This window comes from Pristiophorus japonicus, chromosome 8 (genome assembly GCF_044704955.1).
Source record: "Pristiophorus japonicus isolate sPriJap1 chromosome 8, sPriJap1.hap1, whole genome shotgun sequence".
NCBI classification, from domain to species: Eukaryota; Metazoa; Chordata; class Chondrichthyes; family Pristiophoridae; genus Pristiophorus; species Pristiophorus japonicus.
Window position 1 is genome coordinate 56,636,776 of NC_091984.1, and position 18,298 is coordinate 56,655,073.

The 18,298-nt window shown below is 43.4% G+C and overlaps 2 protein-coding genes across 4 annotated transcripts in view; one reads left to right on the plus strand and one right to left on the minus strand.

The window, feature by feature from the left end:
* Positions 1-14,729, minus strand: part of LOC139268533 (peroxiredoxin-1-like) — an 89,260-nt gene extending 74,531 nt beyond the window's left edge. The window contains exon 1 of one of the 2 annotated variants that reach the window (XM_070886818.1): positions 14,561-14,729. In XM_070886818.1, the coding sequence (XP_070742919.1) occupies positions 14,561-14,714 (154 nt within the window). In that variant the 5' untranslated portion in view covers positions 14,715-14,729. The remainder of the gene's footprint in view (positions 1-14,560) is intronic. The other variant, XM_070886819.1, reaches the window with a different exon arrangement.
* A 122-nt stretch (positions 14,730-14,851) lies between these two features.
* akr1a1b (aldo-keto reductase family 1, member A1b (aldehyde reductase)) overlaps positions 14,852-18,298 on the plus strand; it is a 39,553-nt gene continuing 36,106 nt past the window's right edge. The window contains exons 1-2 of one of the 2 annotated variants that reach the window (XM_070886815.1): positions 14,852-15,079; positions 16,671-16,763. In XM_070886815.1, the coding sequence (XP_070742916.1) occupies positions 16,677-16,763 (87 nt within the window). In that variant the 5' untranslated portion in view covers positions 14,852-15,079; positions 16,671-16,676. The remainder of the gene's footprint in view (positions 15,080-16,670; positions 16,764-18,298) is intronic. The other variant, XM_070886814.1, reaches the window with a different exon arrangement.

Genomic DNA, 18,298 nt, shown 5'->3' on the forward strand with positions numbered 1-18,298 from the left:
GGATGGGAACCAATACAGGGAGACAGAGGGAAACGAAAGGGAGACAGAAACAAAATACGGAAAGGAGATGAGTAAAAGTGGAGGGCAGAGAAACCAAAGGCAAGAAACAAAAAGGGCCACTGAATATAAAAGGGCTGCAGGAGGGGTCAAAACTAAAAATCATGGTTTAAAAACTAAGATGAAAACACTCTACCTAAATGCACGCAGCATTCGAAATAAAGTAAATGAGTTGACGGCACAAATCATTACAAATGGGTATGATTTGGTGGCCATTACAGAAACATGGTTGCAAGGTGGCCAAGACTGGGAATTAAACATACAGGGGTATCTGACGATTCAGAAAGATAGGCAAGAAGGGAAAGGAGGTGGGGTAGCTCTGTTAATAAAAGATGATATCAGGGCAGTTGTGAGGGATGATATTGGGTCCAATGAACAAAATGTTGAATCATTGTGGGTGGAGATTAGAGATAGTAAGGGGAAAAGGTCACTGGTTGACGTAGTTTATAGGCCCCCAAATAATAACTTCACGGTGGGGCGGGCAATAATCAAGGGAATAATGGAGGCAAGGAATGGCAGTAGTCATGGGGGATTTTAACCTACATATCGATTGGTCAAATCAAATCGCACGGGGTAGCCTGGAGGAGGAATTCATAGAATGCATACGGGATTGTTTCTTAGAACAGTATGTAACAGAACCTACAAGGGAGCAAGCCATCTTAGATCTGGTCCTGTGTAATGAGACAGGAAAAATAAACGATCTCCTCATAAAAGATCCTCTCGGAATGAGTGATCACAATATGGTTGAATTTGTAATACAGATTGAGGATGAGGAAGTTGTGTCAGAAATGAGCGTACTATGCTTAAACAAAGGGGACTACAGTGGGATGAGGGCAGAATTGGCTAAAGTAGACTGGAAACAATGACTAAACAGTGGCACAATTGAGGAACAGTGGAGGACTTTTAAGGAGCTCTTTCATAGTGCGCAACAAAAATATATTCCAGTGAAAAAGGGCGGCAAGAGAAGGGATAACCAGCCGTGGATAACCAAGGAAATAAAGGAAAGTATCAAATCAAAGACCAATGCGTATAAGGTGGCCCAGGTTAGTGGGAAACTAGAGGATTGGGAAAATTTTAAGGAACAGCAAAGAATGACTAAAAAAGCAATAAAGGGAAGAGAAGATAGATTATGAAGGTAAACTTGCGCAAAACATAAAAACAGATAGTAAAAGCTTTTACAGATATATAAAACGGAAAAGAGTGACTAAAGTAAATGTTGGTCCCTTAGAAGATGAGAAGGGGGATGTAATAATGGGAAATGTGGAAATGGCTGAGACCTTAAACAATTATTTTGCTTCCGTCTTCACAGTGGAAGACACAAAAACCATGCCAAAATTTGCAGGCCACAGGAATGTGGGAAGAGAGGACCTGGAGACAATCACTATCACTAGGCGGGTAGTGCTGGACAGGCTAATGGGACTCAAGGTGGACAAGTCCCCTGGTCCTGATGAAATGCATCCCAGGGTATTAAAAGAGATGGCGGAAGTTATAGCAGATGCATTCGTTATAATCTACCAAAATTCTCTGGACTCTGGGGAGGTACCAGCGGATTGGAAAGCAGCTAATGTAACGCCTCTGTTTAAAAAAGGGGGCAGGTAAAAGGCAGGTAACTATAGGCCGGTTAGTTTAACATCTGTAGTGGGGAAAATGCTTGAAACTATCATTAAGGAAGAAATAGCGGGACATCTAGATAGGAATAGTGCAATCAAGCAGACGCAGCATGGATTCATGAAAGGGAAATCATGATTAACTAACTTACTGGAATTCTTTGAGGATATAACGAGCATGGTGGATAGAGGTGTACCGATGGATGTGGTGTATTTAGATTTCCAAAAGGCATTCGATAAGGTGCCACACAAAAGGTTACTGCAGAAGATAAAGGTGCGCGGAGTCAGAGGAAATATATTAGCATGGATAGAGAATTGGCTGGCGAATAGAAAGCAGAGAGTTGGGATAAATGGGTCCTTTTCCGGTTGGAAATCAGTGGTTAGTGGTGTGCCACAGGGATCGGTGCTGGGACCACAACTGTTTACAATATACATAGATGACCTAGAAGAGGGGACAGAGTGTAGTGTAACAAAATTTCCAATGACACTAAAATTAGTGGGAAAGCGGGTTGTGTAGAGGACTCAGAGAGGCTGCAAAGAGATTTGGATAGGTTAAGCGAATGGGCTAAGGTTTGGCAGATGGAATACAATATCGGAAAGTGTGAGGTCATCCACCTTGGGAAAAAAAAACAGTAAAAGGGAATATTATTTGAATGGGGAGAAATTGCTGTGGTGCAGAGGGACCTGGGGGTCCTTGTGCATGAATCCCAAAAGGTTAGTTTGCAGGTGCAGCAGGTAATCAGGAAGGCAAATGGAATGTTGGCCTTCATTGCGAGAGGGATGGAGTACAAAAGCAGGGAGGTCTTGCTGCAACTGTATAAGGTATTGGTAAGGCCGCACCTGGAGTACTGCGTGCAGTTTTGGTCACCTTACTTAAGGAAGGATATACTAGCTTTGGAAGGGGTACAGAGATGATTCACTTGGCTGATTCCAGAAATGAGGGGGTAACCTTATGATGATAGATTGAGTAGACTGGGTCTTTACTCCTTGGAGTTCAGAAGGATGAGGGGCGATCTTATAGAAACATTTAAAATCATGAAAGGGATAGACAAGATCGAGGCAGAGAGGTTGTTTCCACTGGTAGGGGAGACTAGAACTAGGGGGCACAGCCCCAAAATACGGAGGAGCCAATTTAAAACCGAGTTGAGAAAGAATTTCTTCTCCCAGAGGGTTGTGAATCTGTGGAATTCTCTGCCCAAGGAAGCAGTTGAGGCTAGCTCATTGAATGTTTTCAAGTCAAAGATAGATAGATTTTTAACCAATAAGAGAATTAAGGGTTACGGGGAGAGGGCGGGTAAGTGGAGCTGAGTCCACGACCAGATCAGCCATGATCTTATTGAATGGCGGAGCAGGCTCGAGGGGCTAGATGGCCTACTCCTGTTCCTAATTCTTATGTTCTTATGAAGACCAGGCCCTCAAAACGGTCACCAAGCTCATGGTCTACAGGGCCGTAGTAATACCCACCCTCCTGTATGGCTCAAGAGATCTGAACCATGTACAGTAGACACCTCAAGTTGCTGGAGGAATACCACCAATGTCTCCGCAAGATCCTACAAATCCCCTGGGAGGATAGATGCACCAACATTAGCGTCCTCGCCAGGCTAATATCCCCAGCATTGAAGCACTGACCACACTTGATCATCTCCGCTGGGCAGGCCACATAGTTCGCATGCCAGACACGAGACTCCCAAAGCAAGCGCACTACTCGGAACTCGTCCACGGCAAACGAACCAAAGATGGGCAGCGGAAACGTTACAAGAACACCCTCAAAGCCTCCCTGATAAAGTGCGACATCCCCACTGACACCTGGGAGTCCCTGGCCAAAGACCGCCCTAAGTGGAGGAAGTGCATCCAGGAGGGCACTGAGCTTGATTATCGTCGCCGAGAGCATGCAATCAAGCGCAGGCAGCAGAAGGAGCGTGTGGCAAACCAGGCTCCCCGCCCACCCTTCCCTTCAACCATTATCTGTCCCACCTGTGACAGAGACTGTGGTTCTCGTATTGGACTGTACAGCCACCTAAGAACTCATGCTAAGAGTGGAAGCAAGTCTTCCTCGATTCCGAGGGACCGCCTATGATGATGACCCGAGGCATAGAATACAAGAACAGGGAGGTTTATCAGAATCAGTGCTGTGCTATATTCAGCAACTAGAGCAGAGCTAATAGGAACTAGGGGCACTGACAATCTCAACAAACTGCTGCATCATTGACAGATAGTCTCATTGGACAGAAGCTAAAGAACAATCTCACACTGCCATATATGCTTGGCATTAAGGCACTGAAACAATTATCGTGACCATCTGCAAAGGAAAAAGTACATGAGTATTTACTAGTGTTTGGTCATTTAAGAATATTTGATCTGATCTAAATAAGACTTGAATTCCTAAAAAGATTTAACTCGAGCTACTTTTCAACTAAAAAAAGGAAGAACCAACTAAGTACAAATACAGAGCTCACAATTTTTTTAAAAACTTAAGATCTGAGGATAGTTAACAATTAAAGCAAGACATCATTTTTTTTTTACAAATCTGAGCAGTGCAATTTGAGTGTTGAGTTGAGACTGAAAAAACCCAAACTGAAGCCTTAGTGATAGGGCTTGCCAGAGTGAGAGAACAGGAAGAGGTCAAACAGCGGCCACCTTTGATAGGTTGGTACTTATATCATGCTTAAAAGGAGTTAACATAGAAAAAAAGTTAATTCTGTAATTTTCCCCCTGAAAAACAGAACCAGCTCAGCTTGCTCTTGTATTATGTAAAGGAAGTATTTTTTGTCTTCCTTAAGCACAGAATCTAAGCTACTATCTTACTCCAATACTAAGGGAGTGTTGCACTATTGGAGGTGCCATCTTTTGGACATGACGTTAAATCAAGATCTTGTCTGTCCCCTCAGGAAGATCCCATGGCACTATTCAAAGAAAGGTTTGGTGGATTTTCCAGTGTGCTAACCAACATTTATCTCGCAACCAAAATCACCAGATTGTCATTTATCTCATTACTGTTTATGGCTCCTTGTTTGTGCAAATTAGCTGCCCGTTCCTCTACATTATAACTACATCTTAAAAGTGATTAATGTGGCAGACTCGATGGTCCAAATGGCCTCCTTCTGTGCTTTACTGTACATTTATTTCAACAAATTTGGCAGAAGATTCCAATTAGTTGTGATTTTATTCTTTGGTGTGTAAATAAAGAAATTAATCACAATCACGCCCTCTTTTCTCAACTTAAATACTTTCATTACCTTTATGATTCTCGTCTAATAATTCATTTGTCAATTAGATCTGTTTTCCACAAGTCTGAATGTGTCCCAAGACTCCTCATGGCACTAAAATCGTGCTGCCAAGCTGGACTTGAACATAGTCATTTACTGCTTAACATACCTTTCGATTCCTGTAAACGAACATTCTTCGCAGATCACCTTCTATGTGGCCATTGCCTCTAGTAGAAGAATCAGTGCAATTCAGGCATGGTGTGAATGCAGTAATTGGATTTTTTTTTAATTCTAAAGATGTGGGCATCACTGGCATCCCTTGTTACCCTGGTGGTGGGCCTTCCTCTTTGTTGCAGTTTGGTACAGCTGAGAACCTTGCTAGCCCACTTCAGAGGGCAGTTACGAGTCAACCACGTTAGTGTGGCACCCGAGTCACATTTAGGCCAGACTGGGTAAGGATGGCAGTTTTCTTTCCCTAAAAGGACCTTAGTGAACCAATTTGATTTTTATGACAATCCAACAGCTTCATGTCACTTTTTCTGATATCAGCTTTTAAAACTTAATTCAAATTCTCAAACTGCCATGATGAGGTTTGAATTTACATTCTCTGGATTATTAGTCCTGGCCTTTGGATTAGTCCAGTAACATAACCACTACACTACCGTACCCCATGGAAGCGGACTCCTCCACACTCTCAGCTATAGTGGTGAAATTCCTTGGCAGACCTTCCAATACCTTGTATAACTGCTAATGTGAGTTTTCATTTCATGGCTGGGCCCACAAGGTGCACATCTCTGTCCTCCTCGGCAGAGCTGGGAGAGGGCATTGCCCTCCAGTGAGCTCTCTTCTGAACTGTCCCTGCCACCAGCACCTGCTGCTGCTCACTGGCGCTTTTTGTTTCACCACATGCAGGCCCCTCTGCCTCACTATCTAACCCACGCAACATGCCAATATCTGAGTTGGTGCCTGGGAGAAATGGAGTAGCTGACAGTGCATCTTCAGGAGATTATCCTCCTCCAAGCATCTTCTGAAGTAACCTCTTGCTTTCTAGGACCTGAATAAAAGAGAAAAGGGACAAGAGTTAGAATGGCAGATAGAAACGGCATTTTCAGGTGACGGTCTGGAGAATGCAGCTGGAAGTTGTGAAGCTTACTGCATATTTGCTGAGTGAATGTAAGGATGCAAGTAATATATAGATACGCTACTCAGATAAGGCGTCAGCCTTGCCATCCCCGATACTCATGGCTCTGTCTGGGTCATTGAACCTCAGGGCTTGATCTGCTTGGGTGAGAGCAATGACGCTGGCGACTCCTCCCCTAGTTTTGGTACTCTCCCTTACATTATATCTTGCTTTGTCCTGCAGAAAGAGGAGAGTTATTGAGTGGATGCTGAAAATGTCATGTATGTAACCTTTATGTAACAACACTGCAATACTGTATATACGTAAGAAATGCACACCTTGACCACAGGGGGTGAACTTGTGGGAGACACTCCTCACCTGGTCATCCAGGTATATAAAGGGAGGTCCCAAGCAGAGTCATCACTTCTTGGTCCTGTGAATAAAGGTTCAGGTCATGGAGTGACCTTGTCCATAGAATGTGCCTCGTGTGGATTTGTAATATTGTGTAAGGACTTTACAGAAAATGTAGGTGGAGATGTGTTGGACTTGTGCATACAGTATATGTGCTGAGAACTTGGGAAGAAGCAAAGTGGAATGAGGATGGGGATGTGCTGAATGTAAAGCTTAATGTGTGGAATGTGAAGAGAGAACGGAGTACTGGGAGTAGTTGTTGCTTGTGCAAGTAGCATGATGTGAGAAGAGAATGCTGTTTATGTGTGGTGTGAAGGGAGGAAAGGAAGAGATGAGTGTGCATGGAATAGGAAAGGAAGGCACTGCAATGTACCCTTGTGATTGTATGCTGAAGGGTGTGATGGGAGGGGAGAGAACTGTTGAGAGCGGTGGGGGAAGAGGATGTAAGGAATGTTGTCAGGTGCTCTTGAGAAAGATGGCAACGTGAAGAACTGTACTCACCCTTGCTGTTCTTGAGGTCATGGAGCCTCTTTCTACATGAAACCAGGTCCTGGGGTGATGGTGCTGGTGCTAACTCGGTCAGTCACCTCTGTCTAAACCTGCTGAGCAGTGGCCTTGTAGTGGCTCCTGCAGCTGCCGGGGAACAGTACCTTCCCTCTTGCCCGGACTTCCTCCACTTAGACCTCCAGGGAGCAATCAGAAAAGTGGGGGGGTCGCCCTTCGACTCATCTCTGCTGTAAAATTTCTTCTGCAGCTGGTCAAGAAAAAAATCGAAGCGGGGAATGCATCCTCGCTTTAAGAGATGCACCCCTACTATAAAGAAGCATCAGAGTTGCGCCAGAATTATGTGCGTCATGTGGGCAGGTTGATTTCCAATGCAATCAGAAGGGCAGCCAGTCAGTTGAATGGAAGTGAAGTCCAGGTATTAAAATTGCCCGGCCTCCCAACGACAATGTCATAGGGCATTCTATGCAGCTGATTCGCACCCAGAGTTAAAACTGGTCCTCATCAAACTAAAAAAGATCCAAATCACAGCAAATAGGCATCTCTACTCTATCTTTCCCAGGAGAGCTGGAATATCCTGGATCGATTTTAACCTCCAGCGACTTTAGGGATGGGGCCAAGTGCAATACACACTCGCAAGTCCAGCTTTCAGGCCCAGGGTATTTTAACTCCATATTTGTGGGAGTTAGCTTGTGCACAAAATGGCTGCCACATTTCCTACATTACAACAGTGATTACACTACAAAAGTACTTCATTGGCTGTAAAGCGCTGAGATTTCCGGTGATCATGGAAGGTGCTATATAAATTGAATTTTTTCTTTCTTTCTTTCTCCCAGACCTTATTTGTATACTGCTAATCAGCTTCCCACCTAACAGAGGCAGAAAGTGTCAGCTGGCCAGTGGGTTTGTCCGTACATTCAGGCTGTCGGCACCAAAGGAAGGTTTGCCAGCAAGCAATTAAGTGGCAGGGAGGGGTTTCGGGAGGGTCTCGAAGGTGATGGAGTGGGGGAGTCTGGGGCAGGAGAGGCCACAATTTTTCGTGGGGCTGAGAAGAGCACTCCTGCTCCGTCTGGCCCCACAAAGGAAGGATTTGCACTTACCTCAGAGGACTTTTACTACTTCCGACAGCTTCTGACCTGCCTTTATCTAATTGGAAAGTCGCAGCGACGACCCCGCTCAGGCCAGAGTTAAATTCACAGCCTGATTAAAATGGAGTGGTTATTCAGCAATTACATCAACATAACAGGTTGTGCATCGCGGTCGTGAAATACATTGAGCACTGGAACAGAAACAGGCTATTCGGCCCAACAGGTCGATGTCGGTGTTTATGCTCTGCACGAGCATCCTCCCACCCCTCCTCATCTAATCCATCAACTCATGTGTTTATCTAGTTTCCCCTGAAATGCATCTATGCTATTCACCTCAACCACTCCCTGTGGTAGTGAGCTCCACATTCTCACCACTCTCTGGGTAAAGAAGTTTCTCCAGAATCCCCTATTGGATTTATTAGTTATTAGTTAGGGATTATGGTTATTGATTAGGGACTAGTGTTAACGGTTCAGATCAGTGGGTAGGGGTTAATGATCAGTGGTTAGGGGTTAATGGTCAGTGGTTAGGGGTTAATGATCTGCAGGTATCTAAAAAGGAAAAGAGCGGCTAAAGTAAATGTTGGTCCCTTAGAGGACGAGACCAAGGAATTAGTGATGGGGAACATGGAGATGGCAGAAATTCTGAACAAATATTTTGTATCAGTCTTTACGATAGAAGACACTAAAAATATCCCAACAGAGGATAGTCAAGGGGCTATGGGGGTGGGGGGAGGAACTTAACACAATCACAATTACTAAGGAGGTGGTACTCAGTAAGACTTGCATCTGAGGGTCTTAAGAGAAGTAGCGGCAGGGATAGTGGATGCATTGGTTGCAATTTACCAAAATTCCCTGGATTCTGGGGAGGTCCCAGCAAATTGGAAAACTGCAAATGTAACACCCCTATTTAAAAAAAGAGGCAGACAAAAAGCAGGAAACTATAGACCAGTTAGCCTAACATCTGTGGTTGGGAAAATGTTGGAGTCCATTATTAAAGAAGCAGTAGCAGGACATTTGGAAAAGCAAAATTCAGTCAGGCAGAGTCAGCATAGATTTATGAAGGGGGAGTCATGTTTGACAAATTTGTTGGAATTCTTTGAGGATGTAACGAACAGGGTGGATAAAGGGGAACCAGTGGATGTGGTGTATTTGGACTTCCAGAAGGCATTTGACAAGGTGCCACATAAAAGTTTACTGCACAAGATAAAAGTTCATGGGGTTGGGGCTAACAGAAAACAGAGCATCAGGATAAATGGTTCATTCTCTGGTTGGCAACCAGTAACTCGTGAGGTGCCGCAGGGATCAGTGCTGGGACCCCAACTATTTACAATCTATATTAACGACTTGGAAGAAGGGACTGAATGTAATGTAGCCAAGTTTGCTGACAATACAAAAGTGGGAGGAAAAGCAATGTGTGAGGACACAAAAAATCTGCAAAAGGACATAGACAGACCTCAGTAAATGGGCAAAAATTTGGCAGATGGAGTATAATGTTGGAAAGTGCAAGGTCATGCACTTTGGCAGAAAAAAAATCAAAGAGCAAGTTATTATTTAAATGGAAAAAGATTGCAAAGTGCCACAGTACAGCGGGACCTGGGGGTACTTGTGCATGAAACACAAAAGGATAGTATGCAGGTACAGCAATTGATCATGAAGGCCAATGGAATCTTGGCCTTTATTGCAAAGGGGACGGAGTATAAAAGCAGGGAAGTCTTGCTACAGTTATACAGGGTATTGGTGAGGCCGCACCTGGAATACTGCGTGCAGTTTTGGTTTCCATTATTTATGAAAGGATATACTTGCTTTGGAGGCAGTTCAGAGAAGGTTCACTCGGTTGATTCCAGAGGTGAGGGGGTTGACTTATGAGGAAAGGTTGAGTAGGTTGGGTCTCTACTCATTGGAATTCAGAAGAATGAGAGGTAATCTTATCGAAACATATAAGATTATGAGGGGGCTTGACAAGGTGGATGCAGAGAGGATGTTTCCATTGATAGGGGAGAGTCAAACTAGAGGGCATGATCTTAGAATAAGGGTCCGCCCATTTAAAACTGAGGTGAGGAGAAATTTCTTCTCTCAGAGGGTTGTAAATCTTGGAATTCGCTGCCTCAGAGAGCTGTGGAAGCTGAGACATTGAATAAATTTAAGACAGAAATAGGCAGTTTCTTAAACAATAAGGGGTTATGGGGAGCAGGCAGGGAGCTGTAGCTGAGTCCATGATCAGATCAGCCATGATCTTATTGAATGGCGGAGCACACTCGAGGGGCCGTATGGCCTACTTCTATTCCTATTTCTTATGTTCTTATTAGCATGGATAAAGGATTGGCTAACTAACAGAAATCAAGAGAGTTGTGATAAATGTTTCAGTCTTGGGTTGGCAATCAGTAACTAGTGGGGTGCTGCAGGGATCAGTGCTGGGACCCCAACTATTTACAATCTATATTAATGACTTGGATGAAGGGACAGAGTGTAACATAGCCAAGTTTGCTGACGATACAAAGATGGGAGGAAAAGCAATGTGAGGAAGGCACAAAAAATCTGCAAAAGGACATAGGCAGGCTAAGTGAGTGAGCAAAAATTTGGCAGATACAGCATAATGTTGGAAAATGTGAGGTCATAATAAAAGAGCAAGTTATTATTTAAATGGAGAAAAATTGCAAAGTGCTGCAGTACAGTGGGACCTGGGGATCTTGGTGCATGAAACACAATAGGTTAGTATGCAAGTACAGCAAGTGATCAGGAAGGCCAATGGTATCTTGGCCTTTATTGCAAAGGGGATGGAGTATAAAAGCAGGGGAGTCTTGCTACAGTTATACAGGGTATTGGTGAGGCCACACCTGGAATACTGCATGCAGTTTTGGTTTCCATATTTACAAAAGGATATACTTGCTTTGGAGACAGTTCAGAGAAGGTTCACTAGGTTGATTCTGGGGATGAGGAGTTGACTTATGAGGAAAGGTTGAATAGGTTGGGCCTCTACTCATTGGAATTCAGAAGAATGAGAGGTGATCTTATCGAAACGTATAAGATTATGAGGGGGCTTGACAAGGTGGATGTAGGGAGGATGTTTCCATTGATGGAAATTAATGTTTCCATTAAGCAACAGCAAAGAATGACTAAAAAAGCAATAAAGAAAGGGAAGATAGATTATGAAGGTAAACTTGCGCAAAACATAAAAACAGATAGTAAAAGCTTTTACAGATATATAAAACGGAAAAGAGTGACTAAAGTAAATGTTGGTCCCTTAGAAGATGAAAAGGGGGATTTAATAATGGGAAATGTGGAGATGGCTGAGACCTTAAACAATTATTTTGCTTCGGTCTTCACAGTGGAAGACACAAAAACCATGCCAAAAATTGCTGGTCATAGGAATGTGGGAAGGGAGGACCTTGAGATGATCACTATCACTAGGGAGGTAGTGCTGGACAGACTAATGGGACTGAAGGTAGACAAGTCCCCTGGTCCTGATGAAATGCATCCCAGGGTATTAAAAGAGATGGCGGAAGTTATAGCAGATGCATTTGTTATAATCTACCAAAATTCTCTGGACTCTGGGGAGGTACCAGCGGATTGGAGAGCAGCTAATGTAACGCCTGTTTAAAAAAGGGGGCAGGCAAAAGGCAGGTAACTATAGGCCGGTTAGTTTAACATCTGTAGTGGGGAAAATGCTTGAAACTATCATTAAGGAAGAAATAGCGGGACATCTGGATAGGAATAGTGCAATCAAGCAGACGCAGCATGGATTCATGAAAGGGAAATCATGTTTAACTAACTTACTGGAATTCTTTGAGGATATAACGAGCATGGTGGATAGAGGTGTACCGATGGATGTGGTGTATTTAGATTTCCAAAAGGCATTCGATAAGGTGCCACACAAAAGGTTACTGCAGAAGATAAAGGTACGCGGAGTCAGAGGAAATGTATTAGCATGGATAGAGAATTGGCTGGCGAACAGAAAGCAGAGAGTCGGGATAAATGGGTCCTTTTCCGGTTGAAAATCAGTGGTTAGTGGTGTGCCACAGGGATCAGTGCTGGGACCACAACTGTTTACAATACACATAGATGACCTAGAAGAGGGGACAGAGTGTAGTGCAACAAAATTTGCAGATGACATTAAGATTAGTGGGAAAGTGGGTTGTGTAGAGGACTCAGAGAGGCTGCAAGGAGATTTGGATAGGTTAAGCGAATGGGCTAAGGTTTGGCAGATGGAATACAATGTCGGAAAGTGTGAGGTCATCCACCTTGGGAAAAAAAACAGTAAAAGGGAATATTATTTGAATGGGGAGAAATTACAACATGCTGCGGTGCAGAGGGACCTGGGGGTCCTTGTGCATGAAACTCTTTTTGGAGTTTATCTTAAAACATAAAACATTAATCCGTGCCACCCGACCTGGATGACACACCAGACATTTACAAGGCCCTTTTTTTCCTTTTTTGTGGTTTTTTTTGTGTTTTTCTTTTTTTTTTTGGGCACTAAAATCACATTTTTTTTTCCAGTGCCCCCTATAAAAGGGGAGGGGGACACTAAAAGCACCGGCAATTAAAACAAATTAACTTAAAAACATAAAATCAAATTAAAATTTGGTTGCCAGGCATGATGATGCACTCCAGTCCCTCCGGTGCCTACCTCTCGCGGAAGGCCGCGAGCGTACCGGTGGACACCGCGTGCTCCATCTCCAAGGACACCCTGGACCGGATGTATGCGCGGAAGAGAGGCAGGCAGTCTGGCTGAATGACCCCCTCGACCGCCCGCTGCCTGGACCCAAAAAATTAGTTTGCAGGTGCAGCAGGTAATCAGGAAGGCAAATGGAATGTTGGCCTTCATTGCGAAAAGGATGGAGTACAAAAGCAGGGAGGTGTTGCTGCAACTGTATAAGGTATTGGTAAGGCCGCACCTGGAGTACTGCGTGCAGTTTTGGTCACCTTACTTAAGGAAGGATATACTAGCTTTGGAAGGGGTACAGAGACGATTCACTAGGCTGATTCGAGAAATGAGGGGGTTACCTTATGATGATAGATTGAGTAGACTGGGTCTAGTTCAGAAGGATGAGGGGGTGATCTTATAGAAACATTTAAAATCATGAAAGGGATAGACAAGATAGAGGCAGAGAGGTTGTTTCCATTGGTGGGGGAGACTAGAACTAGGGGACACAGCCTCAAAATACGGAGGAGCCAATTTAAAACCGAGTTGAGAAAGAATTTCTTCTCCCAGAGGGTTGTGAATCTGTGGAATTCTCTGCCCAAGGAAGCAGTTGAGGCTGGCTCATTGAATGTTTTCAAGTCAAAGTTAGATAGATTTTTAAGCAATAAGAGAATTCAGGGTTACGGGGAGGGGGCGGGTAAGTGGAGCTGAGTCCACGACCAGATCAGCCATGATCTTATTGAACGGCGGAGCAGGCTCGAGGGGCTAGATGGCCTACTCCTGTTCCTAATTCTTATGTTCTTATAGAAACATAGACATAGAAACATAGAAAATAGGTGCAGGAGTAGGCCATTCGGCCCTTCTAGCCTGCACCGCCATTCAATGAGTTCATGGCTGAACATTCAACTTCAGTACCCCATTCCTGCTTTCTCGCCATACCCCTTGATCCCCCTAGTAGTAAGGACCTCATCTAACTCCTTTTTGAATATATTTAGTGAATTGGCCTCAACAACTTTCTGTGGTAGAGAATTCCACAGGTTCACCACTCTCTGGGTGAAGAAGTTCCTCCGCATCTCGGTCCTAAATGGCTTACCCCTTATCCTTAGACTGTGACCTCTGGTTCTGGACTTCCCCAACATTGGGAACATTCTTCCTGCATCTAACCTGTCTAACCCCGTCAGAATTTTAAATGTTTCTATGAGGTCCCCTCTCATTCTTCTCAACTCCAGTGAATACAAGCCCAGTTGATCCAGTCTTTCTTGATAGGTCAGTCCCGCCATCCCGGGAATCAGTCTGGTGAACCTTCGCTGCACTCCCTCAATAGCAAGAATGTCCTTCCTCAGGTTAGGAGACCAAAACTGTATGATGGGGGAAGAGTTGAATTAGAGGGCATAATCTTAGAATAAGGGTCTGCCCATTTAAAACTGAGATGAGGAGAAATTTCTTCTGTGGGTTGTAAATCTGTGGAATTCGCTGCCTCAGACAGCTGTGGAAGCTGGGACATTGAATAAATTTAAGACAGAAAGAGACAGTTTCTTAAACGATAAGGGAATAAGGGGTTATGGGGAACGGGTGGGGAGGTGGAGCTGAGTCCATGATCGGATCAGCCATGATCTTATTAAATGGCGGAGCAGGCTCGAGGGGCCATATGGCCTACTCCTGCTCCTATTTCTTATGTTCTTATCAGTAGTTAGCGGTTAATGATCAGTGGTTAGAGATTAATGATCAGAGATTGGGGCGAGCGGTTAAGAATTCAAAAACATTTAATTTTGTTACGAATTATCAATAGTAGAAACCGTTCTTGATAATGTCACCGAACTTCACATCATATTTTTCCCTTTTTTTAAACCGTGACCTGTTCTTTTGTTATAAAGAAAATAAAGAAAAGCCGCTCTGTAATTTGAGCCGAGACACTAAACGCTACTTGCCGTTATCAGCAGCCGCCTCACTCCCGCACTGCAAACCGTTAACCGTCAACCGCGTGAGCCCCGCGTGCCACGTACCCGCACCCCGCGCCTGCGCAGCCGGCCCGCGGCGGGGCGAGCCCCAGACCTGGCAGTTTGAATTGGCGCGCGCAGGCATTTAATTGAACTTCCGTGCCATTATCATCGTAACAGTAAAAAAAAAGATTCCATCTTCTTCCCTTTCCGTATAAACATATATATAAAAATAACCTCGTGTAAAAAAAAATAATTCTCAGCCTGCCAACGACGATCGATGACGTCAGCGCGCCTTTCAGGAAGCAGCACGTTGGTCGCGTGAGTAGACAGAGGAAGGTTGTGGGCTGTGTTTCGGGGCAAGTCTGCTGGGGGAAAAAGCAGCTTCTTCCTCCTCCTGTTTAAAGTAGCAGAGTGTGCAACCGCAACAGTAAAAGTAATAGAAATAAAGATATTGAGGAACAGGAAATACACAGCAGCTTGGTCAGCATCGGTGAACAGGTATTTGGAGTATGTGGCAGTTCATTTGACTTACGCTTTGGGAGATTGATGATGCATTTTGTTCAGATTAAGTACAGTGTTAACATTTGCTGCATTCTAATCAATATGCGAGTCGGTGCATTATCTTTAACTTGGCTATATGTTATAGTATTGTTTTACTCGTGATGTTTCAGGATTAAATTTAAAGGAAACTTTATTCATTCAAAATGTGCATACGTTGTTGGGTCTCACACACGTAAAGTGCTTAAGTGGAAATCAAGATATGGTTGAAGTGATATTAACATGAGCCAATAGAAGGCATAATGACACTGACAATTTGCATTTATGCCACACTTTTTAAATACAGAAAAATGTCCCAAAGAGCTTAAGTGTAGTCGAACAAAAAAAAACGATGGCCATATTATATATGTTAATAAGTGCAAATTGTTGTACTGAGCTCTTCCTCCTTTGATCACATTTGGATAATAACAGAAATATTGCACTTTACTGCAGTGTAGTCTCAACTAGAATACATTTTCTCTTTTCCTCCAGTCCCTGTTTTCATTTCAATGCAACCATTTTGTCATGTCCAGCAGTGTAATCTGAAATATCTTTCACTGAGATTAACTGTTAATGGTTTTAAAATTTCTTTGTGGGAACCCTCTAAATAGTCAGTGATTCCCTGTCCTTTTTTTCCACCAAAGGATGGTGTTAGCTACCCAAAACAGTGTGATAATTACAGAAAACTACTTTACTTTAGTGTACAACAAAAGTAGCGAGCTAGTAAGTGAAATTCAGCAAAAAATCTGAAATCTGCTGACGTTTGAGACCTCCCCCTTCTCAGATGCAGTTTGCAATCCTATAGATGAGAGAACTCGAGTTAGAGATTTACAAGTTGTATGCTTCAATTTTGAAGGGGCAATATGTGCAAGATTTTAACCCTGTTTTTAAGGCCAAAGCAAATTTCCAGAAACTTCTGCAAGGTAACAAGTAGAAATGTGCTTTTGCTATTAGTGCTGGTATTTATTTGTATAAATTGTATGACTTGTGAAGGCCTTAAAGCCAATTATGTACCACTTTTTGGCCAAACCCATTGTCAACACTAGATGTCTAGAGACTAGTGACACAGATTAATAAATATTTCACTCTTTCCTTTTCAGTTCTTTTTCTCAATTTTATATGTATAATTCTTTTTTTCTCCACACACAAGTATTAATTCCAACTTTCTTTCCTCTTGAAGGAACCAGTTGGGGTTCTGTTCCACAGGTGCTAGCTCCTTTCCTGTAACTCTCAAACTTAAATAGCAGCTATTCAACCATAGAGAGCATCTTGGTCCAGTCTGATCTTGTCCACACTTCCCTTTTCCAATGAGGTTCACTGCATAGCAATCAAAAGGCCTTAAGTTTAGTGGGAAAGCAGGTTGATTTAACCTCTCCCTAACCCAGTTTCCCCCCCACTTAAATATCAATATATCAACTTTAAAAAGAAAGTTAAGTTCTGTGTGTGATATTCAAAAAAGAGTAGGTAGCATTGATTTATGAATTTTAAAGGTATGTATAATGGTATTAATTTGTGTACATGTCTTGAAGCTTTTAGAAATGTTTGTTTTTTGTTTCTTTAGGTTAAAATGGCCACTTCTGATTATGTTGTGCTCCATACTGGACAGAAGATGCCCCTCATTGGGTTGGGGACATGGAAAAGTGCACCTGGCGAGGTAACCTGACCATGCTTACACAGACAATTTGATTGACTTTCTTTTGAGCAGCATCATTTTGTTTTTTGAATGAATTGATAACTGGTTGTGTTGCTGTTTGAATCTGGCAGCATACGTGTATTTTTTTTTTTCCTGCTATTTTTCTCCCCAACTTCCTCCCATCTCCTTTCCTAGTGGTATTGATTCCTTTCTGGGACGTAAGAAATAAAAGCATGAGTAGGTCACTCGAGCCTGCTCAGCCATTCAATAAGATCATGGCTGTTCATCAATCTCAACTCCACTTTCCTGCCCGATCTCCATATCCCTCGATTCCCCTAGACTCCAAAAATCTATCTATCTCCGCCTTCAATATAATCAGAGACTCGGCATCCAAATCCCTCTGAGCAGAGAATTCCAAAGATTCACAGCATTGAATGAAGAAATTCTTCCTCGTCACTGTCTTAAATGGCCGACCCCTTATTTTGAGACTATGCCTCCTAGTTCTAGACACTCCAGCCAGGGGAAACAACCTCTCAACATCTACCCTGTCAATCCCCTTCAGAATCTTGTCTGTTTCAATGAGATCACCTCTCATTCTTTTAAACTCCAGAGATTATAGGCCCATTCTACACAATCTCTCATCATAAGAGCCCTCTCATCCCAATAATCAATCCAGTGAACCTCTGTTGCACTGCCTCCAGTGCAAGTATATCCTTCTTTCAAGGACCTTGCATTCATGGAACTAAGTTGATAGTGAGCTTTCAGGATAAATGTTGGCAGGCTCATCAATTGTAGTGTGTAATAAACATAGAAACATAGAAAATAGGTGCAGGAGTAGGCCATTCGGCCCTTCGAGCCTGCACCGCCATTCAATGAATTCATGGCTGAACATGCAACTTCAGTACCCCATTCCTGCTTTCTCGCCATACCCCTTGATCCCCCTAGCAGTAAGGACTACATCTAACTCCTTTTTTAAGATATTTAGTGAATTGGCCTCAACAACTTTCTGTGGTAGAGAATTCCACAGGTTCACCACTCTCTGGGTGAAGAAGTTTCTCCTCATCTTGGTCCTAAATGGCTTACCCCTTATCCTTAGACTGTGACCCCTGGTTCTGGACTTCCCCAACATTGGGAACATTCTTCCTGCATCTAACCTGTCTAAACTCGTCAGAATTTTAAAAGTTTCTGAGATCCCCTCTCATTCTTCTGAACTCCAGTGAATACAAGCCCAGTTGATCCAGTCTTTCTTCATATGTAAGTCCTGCCATCCTGGGAATCAGTCTGGTGAACCTTCGCTACATTCCCTCAATAGCAAGAATGTCCTTCCTCAATTAGGGGACCAAAACTGTACACAATACTCCAGGTGTGGCCTCACCAAGGCCCTGTACAACTGTAGTAACACCTCCCTGACCCTGTACTCAAATCCCCTCGCTATGAAGGCCAACATGCCATTTGCTTTCTTAACCGCCTGCTGTACCTGCATGCCAACCTTCAATGACTGATGTACCATGACACCCAGGTCTTGTTGCACCTCCCCTTTTCCTAACCTGTTACCA